Source organism: Scyliorhinus canicula, unplaced genomic scaffold (assembly GCF_902713615.1).
Source record: "Scyliorhinus canicula unplaced genomic scaffold, sScyCan1.1, whole genome shotgun sequence".
In the NCBI taxonomy this organism is placed as follows: domain Eukaryota; kingdom Metazoa; phylum Chordata; class Chondrichthyes; order Carcharhiniformes; family Scyliorhinidae; genus Scyliorhinus; species Scyliorhinus canicula.
The window spans coordinates 8,207-15,000 of record NW_024055944.1 but is presented as its reverse complement, the minus strand read 5'-3'; the positions used below and the strand labels follow the sequence as shown (position 1 = coordinate 15,000).

Below are 6,794 nucleotides of genomic sequence, written 5' to 3'. Positions count from 1 at the left end.
AAGCTCCCTCTACACTGTCCCCATCAAACACACCCAGGGCAGGTAGCACGGAGTTAGATACAGAGTAAGGCTCCGTCTACACTGTCCCCATCAAACACTCCCAGGACAGGTACAGCACGGTGTTAGATACAGAGTAAAGCTCCCTCTACACTGTCCCCATCAAACACTCCCAGGACAGGTACAGCACGGGGTTAGATACAGAGTAAAGCTCCCTCTGCACTGTCCCCATCAAACACTCCCAGGACAGGTACAGCACGGGGTTAGATACAGAGTAAAGCTCCCTCTGCACTGACCCCATCAAACTCTCCCAGGACAGGTACAGCACGGAGTTAGATACACAGTAAAGCTCCCTCTACACTGTCCCCATCAAACACTCCCAGGACAGGTACAGCACGGTGTTAGATACAGAGAAAAGCTCCCTCTACACTGTCCCCATCAAACACTCCCAAGACAGGTACAGCACGGGGTTAGATACAGAGTAAAGCTCCCTCTACACTGTCCCCATCAAACACTCCCAGGACAGGTACAGCACGGGGTTAGATACAGAGTAAAGCTCCGTCTACACTGTCCCCATCAAACACTCCCAGAACAGGTACAGCACGGGGTTAGATACAGAGTAAAGCTCCCTCTACACTGTCCCCATCAAACACTCCCAGGACAGGTACAGCACGGAGTTAGATACAGAGTAAAGCTCCCTCTACACTGTCCCCATCAAACACTCCCAGGACAGGTACAGCACGGGGTTAGATACAGAGTAAAGCTCCGTCTACACTGTCCCCATCAAACACTCCCAGCACAGGTACAGCACGGGGTTAGATACAGAGTAAAGCTCCCTCTACACTGTCCCCATCAAACACTCCCAGGACAGGTACAGCACGGGGTTAGATACAGAGTAAAGCTCCCTCTACACTGTCCCCATCAAACACTCCCAGGACAGGTACAGCACGGGGTTAGATACAGAGTAAAGCTCCCTCTACACTGTCCCCATCAAACACTCCCAGGACAGGTACAGCACGGGGTTAGATACAGAGTAAAGCTCCCTCTACACTGTCCCCATCAAACACTCCCAGGACAGGTACAGCACGGGGTTAGATACAGAGTAAAGCTCCCTCTACACTGTCCCCATCAAACACACCCAGGGCAGGTACAGCGCGGAGTTAGATACAGAGTAAGGCTCCGTCTACACTGTCCCCATCAAACACTCCCAGGACAGGGACAGCACTGGGTTAGATACAGAGTAAAGCTCCCTCTGCACTGTCCCCATCAAACACTCCCAGGACAGGTACAGCACGGGGTTAGATACAGAGTAAAGCTCCCTCTGCACTGTCCCCATCAAACACTCACAGGACAGGTACAGCACGGGGTTAGATACAGAGTAAAGCTCCCTCTACACTATCCCCATCAAACACACCCAGGGCAGGTACAGCACGGAGTTAGATACAGAGTAAGGCTCCGTCTACACTGTCCCCATCAAACACTCCCTGGACAGGTACAGCACGGGGTTAGATACAGAGTAAAACTCCCTCTGCACTGTCCCCATCAAACACTCCCAGGACAGGTACAGCACGGGGTTAGATACAGAGTAAAGCTCCCTCTACACTGTCCCCATCAAACACTCCCAGGACAGGTACAGCACGGGGTTAGATACAGAGTAAGGCTCTGTCTACACTGTCCCCATCAAACACTCCCAGGACAGGTACAGCACGGTGTTAGATACAGAGTAAAGCTCCCTCTACACTGTCCCCATCAAACACTCCCAGGACAGGTACAGCACGGGGTTAGATACAGAGTAAAGCTCCCTCTACACTGTCCCCATCAAACACACCCAGGGCAGGTACAGCACGGAGTTAGATACAGAGTAAGGCTCCGTCTACACTGTCCCCATCAAACACTCCCAGGACAGGTACAGCACGGTGTTAGATACAGAGTAAAGCTCCCTCTACACTGTCCCCATCAAACACTCCCAGGACAGGTACAGCACGGGGTTAGATACAGAGTAAAGCTCCCTCTGCACTGTCCCCATCAAACACTCCCAGGACAGGTACAGCACGGGGTTAGATACAGAGTAAAGCTCCCTCTGCACTGTCCCCATCAAACTCTCCCAGGACAGGTACAGCACGGAGTTAGATACACAGTAAAGCTCCCTCTACACTGTCCCCATCAAACACTCCCAGGACAGGTACAGCACGGTGTTAGATACAGAGAAAAGCTCCCTCTACACTGTCCCCATCAAACACTCCCAAGACAGGTACAGCACGGGGTTAGATACAGAGTAAAGCTCCCTCTACACTGTCCCCATCAAACACTCCCAGGACAGGTACAGCACGGGGTTAGATACAGAGTAAAGCTCCGTCTACACTGTCCCCATCAAACACTCCCAGAACAGGTACAGCACGGGGTTAGATACAGAGTAAAGCTCCCTCTACACTGTCCCCATCAAACACTCCCAGGACAGGTACAGCACGGAGTTAGATACAGAGTAAAGCTCCCTCTACACTGTCCCCATCAAACACTCCCAGGACAGGTACAGCACGGGGTTAGATACAGAGTAAAGCTCCGTCTACACTGTCCCCATCAAACACTCCCAGGACAGGTATAGCACGGGGTTAGATACAGAGTAAAACTCCCTGTACACTGTCCCCATCAAACACTCCCAGGACAGGTACAGCACGGGGTTAGATACAGAGTAAAGCTCCCTCTACACTGTCCCCATCAAACACTCCCAGGACAGGTACAGCACGGGGTTAGATACAGAGTAAAGCTCCCTCTACACTGTCCCCTTCAAACACTCCCAGCACAGGTACAGCACGGGGTTAGATACAGAGTAAAGCTCCCTCTGCACTGTCCCCATCAAACACTCACAGGACAGGTACAGCACGGGGTTAGATACAGAGTAAAGCTCCCTCTACACTGTCCCCATCAAACACTCCCAGGACAGGTACAGCACGGGGTTAGATACAGAGTAAAGCTCCCTCTACACTGTCCCCATCAAACACACCCAGGGCAGGTACAGCGCGGAGTTAGATACAGAGTAAGGCTCCGTCTACACTGTCCCCATCAAACACTCCCAGGACAGGGACAGCACGGGGTTAGATACAGAGTAAGGCTCCGTCTACACTGTCCCCATCAAACACTCCCAGGACAGGTACAGCACGGTGTTAGATACAGAGTAAAGCTCCCTCGACACTGTCCCCATCAAACACTCCCAGGACAGGTACAGCACGGGGTTAGATACAGAGTAAAGCTCCCTCTACACTATCCCCATCAAACACACCCAGGGCAGGTACAGCACGGAGTTAGATACAGAGTAAGGCTCCGTCTACACTGTCCCCATCAAACACTCCCAGGACAGGTACAGCACGGGGTTAGATACAGAGTAAAGCTCCCTCTGCACTGTCCCCATCAAACACTCCCAGGACAGGTACAGCACGGGGTTAGATACAGAGTAAAGCTCCCTCTACACTGTCCCCATCAAACACTCCCAGGACAGGTACAGCACGGGGTTAGATACAGAGTAAGGCTCTGTCTACACTGTCCCCATCAAACACTCCCAGGACAGGTACAGCACGGTGTTAGATACAGAGTAAAGCTCCCTCTACACTGTCCCCATCAAACACTCCCAGGACAGGTACAGCACGGGGTTAGATACAGAGTAAAGCTCCCTCTACACTGTCCCCATCAAAGACACCCAGGGCAGGTACAGCACGGAGTTAGATACAGAGTAAGGCTCCGTCTACACTGTCCCCATCAAACACTCCCAGGACAGGGACAGCACTGGGTTAGATACAGAGTAAGGCTCCGTCTACACTGTCCCCATCAAACACTCCCAGGACAGGTACAGCACGGTGTTAGATACAGAGTAAAGCTCCCTCTACACTGTCTCCATCAAACACTCCCAGGACAGGTACAGCACGGGGTTAGATACAGAGTAAAGCTCCCTCTGCACTGTCCCCATCAAACTCTCCCAGGACAGGTACAGCACGGAGTTAGATACACAGTAAAGCTCCCTCTACACTGTCCCCATCAAACACTCCCAGGACAGGTACAGCACGGTGTTAGATACAGAGAAAAGCTCCCTCTACACTGTCCCCATCAAACACTCCCAAGACAGGTACAGCACGGGGTTAGATACAGAGTAAAGCTCCCTCTACACTGTCCCCATCAAACACTCCCAGGACAGATACAGCACAGGGTTAGATACAGAGTGAAGCTCCCTCTACACTGTCCCCATCAAACACTCCCAGGACAGGTACAGCACGGGGTTAGATACAGAGTAAAGCTCCCTCTGCACTGTCCCCATCAAACACTCCCAGGACAGGTATAGCACGGGGTTAGATACAGAGTAAAACTCCCTGTACACTGTCCCCATCAAACACTCCCAGGACAGGTACAGCACGGGGTTAGATACAGAGTAAAGCTCCCTCTACACTGTCCCCATCAAACACTCCCAGAACAGGTAGAGCACTGTGAGAAGAGGCTTTGATACGTACCAGCGATGCGTTGAGGCGAATGGGCTCCTCAAAGACAGTCCAAACAACCACTTCATTGCATTCTGGTGTAGTGAGGGAGCCATTGTAGCGGAAATATTTCAGGAGGTTAACAGTCTTGATCAAATCCATCAGAGAAACAGATCCATTCAAATATCGGTGATCCCCTGGGAAAGTGACAGAGCCGTGGTTAGGAACTGAAAAGTTACTGAGAAACACCAGGAAATGTCACAGTGGTGCAGTGGTTAGCACTGTTGCCTCACAGCGTCAGTGGCCTCGGGTCACTGTCTATGCAGAGTCTGCATGTTCTCCCCGTGTCTGCGTGGGTTTCCTCCGGGTGCTCCGGTTTCCTCCCACAGTCCAAGGCTGTGCAGGTTAGGATCATTCGCCGTTGCCCCTTAGTGCCCAGGGATGAGCAGGTGAGTTTCCATGAGTTGGGTGGGGGTGGCAGAAGTGTATCTGGGTGAAAGGCCTCATTTTGCACTGTTGTGATTCTCTGATCAGTGTACAGATATCTCCCCGAGAGAGAGGGGACTGAGAGACACCAGTCAGTGTACAGATATCTCCCTGAGAGAGAGAGGACTGAGAGAGACCAGTCACTGTACAGATATCTACCCGAGAGAGAGGGGACTGAGAGACACCAGTCAGTGTACAGATATCTCCCTGAGAGAGAGAGAGGACTGAGAGACACCAGTCAGTGTACAGATATCTCCCTGAGAGAGAGAGGACTGAGAGACACCAGTCAGTGTACAGATATCTCCCCGAGAGAGAGGGGACTGAGAGACACCAGTCAGTGTACAGATATCTCCCCGAGAGAGTGGGGACTGAGAGACACCAGTCAGTGTACAGATATCTCCCTGAGAGAGTGGGGACTGAGAGACACCAGTCAGTGTACAGATATCTCCCTGAGAGAGTGGGGACTGAGAGACACCAGTCAGTGTACAGATATCTCCCTGAGAGAGTGGGGACTGAGAGACACCAGTCAGTGTACAGATATCTCCCTGAGAGAGAGAGGGGACTGAGAGACACCAGTCAGTGACCAGATATCTCCCCGAGGGAGAAAGGGGACTGAGAGACACCAGTCAGTGTACAGATATCTCCCTGAGAGAGAGGGGACTGAGAGACACCAGTCAGTGTACAGATATCTCCCTGAGAGAGAGAGGGGACTGAGAGACACCAGTCAGTGACCAGATATCTCCCCGAGGGAGAAAGGGGACTGAGAGACACCAGTCAGTGTACAGATATCTCCCCGAGAGAGAGGGGACAGAGAGACACCAGTCAGTGTACAGATATCTCCCTGAGAGAGAGAGAGGACTGAGAGACACCAGTCAGTGTACAGATATCTCCCTGAGAGAGAGAGGGGACTGAGAGACACCAGTCAGTGTACAGATATCTCCCTGAGAGAGAGAGGGGACTGAGAGACACCAGTCAGTGTACAAATATCTCCCTGAGAGAGAGAGGGGACTGAGAGACACCAGTCAGTGTACAGATATCTCCCTGAGAGAGTGGGGACTCAGAGACACCAGTCAGTGTAGATATCTCCTTGAGAGAGAGGGGACTGAGAGACACCAGTCAGTGTACAGATATCTCCCTGAGAGAGTGGGGACTGAGAGACACCAGTCAGTGTACAGATGTCTCCCTGAGAGAGAGGGGACTGAGAGACACCAGTCAGTGTACAGATATCTCCCTGAGAGAGAGAGAGGGGACTGAGAGACACCAGTCAGTGTACAGATATCTCCTTGAGAGAGAGGGGACTGAGAGACACCAGTCAGAGATTTATTTTTCACATGTTGCTGACTTACCATTGTGCTTCAGATACTTGACTGTTCTGGTTAGGTTTTTCCACCCTGGGTCCTCAGCTATTCCATTTTCAATCTGTAACCGATAAAAGAAACGTTAATGAAGGCATTATCCTCTCTATTGATGTTCCTGAATGTCTCTCTCTCTGTTACATTTTCTCTCTCGCTCTCCCTCTGTTTGTCTCTCTCTCTGTCACTCTCTTTCTCTGTCTCTCCCTTTCTGTCTGTGTCCATCTCTGTCTCTCCTTCTCTCTGCCTGTCTGTCTTTCTCTTTGTGTGTCTCTGTCTCTCTCGCTCTGTCTCTGTTTCTCTCTGTCTATCTCTATTTCTCTCTCTGTCTGTCTCTCTCTCTCTTTGTGTGTCTCTTTCGCTCTGTCTCTGTTTCTCTGCCTATCTCTCTATCTCTCTGTCTCTCTGTCTATCTCTGTCTCTCTCTCGTTTACTGTCTGCCTCACTGTGTCTCTTTCTCTATGTCTGTCTGTCTCTCTGATGCACGATCAATTGTACA

At 51.3% G+C, this 6,794-nt stretch overlaps 1 protein-coding gene across 1 annotated transcript in view; it reads right to left on the bottom strand.

The window, feature by feature from the left end:
- The window catches only part of LOC119961354 (carbonic anhydrase 4-like), a gene marked incomplete at its 5' end in the record, with an annotated part of 8,559 nt that extends 2,197 nt beyond the window's left edge, over window positions 1-6,362 (bottom strand). Inside the window, 2 exons of the mRNA XM_038788745.1 lie at window positions 4,491-4,654; window positions 6,290-6,362. Coding sequence (XP_038644673.1) covers window positions 4,491-4,654; window positions 6,290-6,362 — 237 coding nt within the window. The remainder of the gene's footprint in view (window positions 1-4,490; window positions 4,655-6,289) is intronic.
- Between the last annotated feature and the right edge of the window lie 432 nt (window positions 6,363-6,794).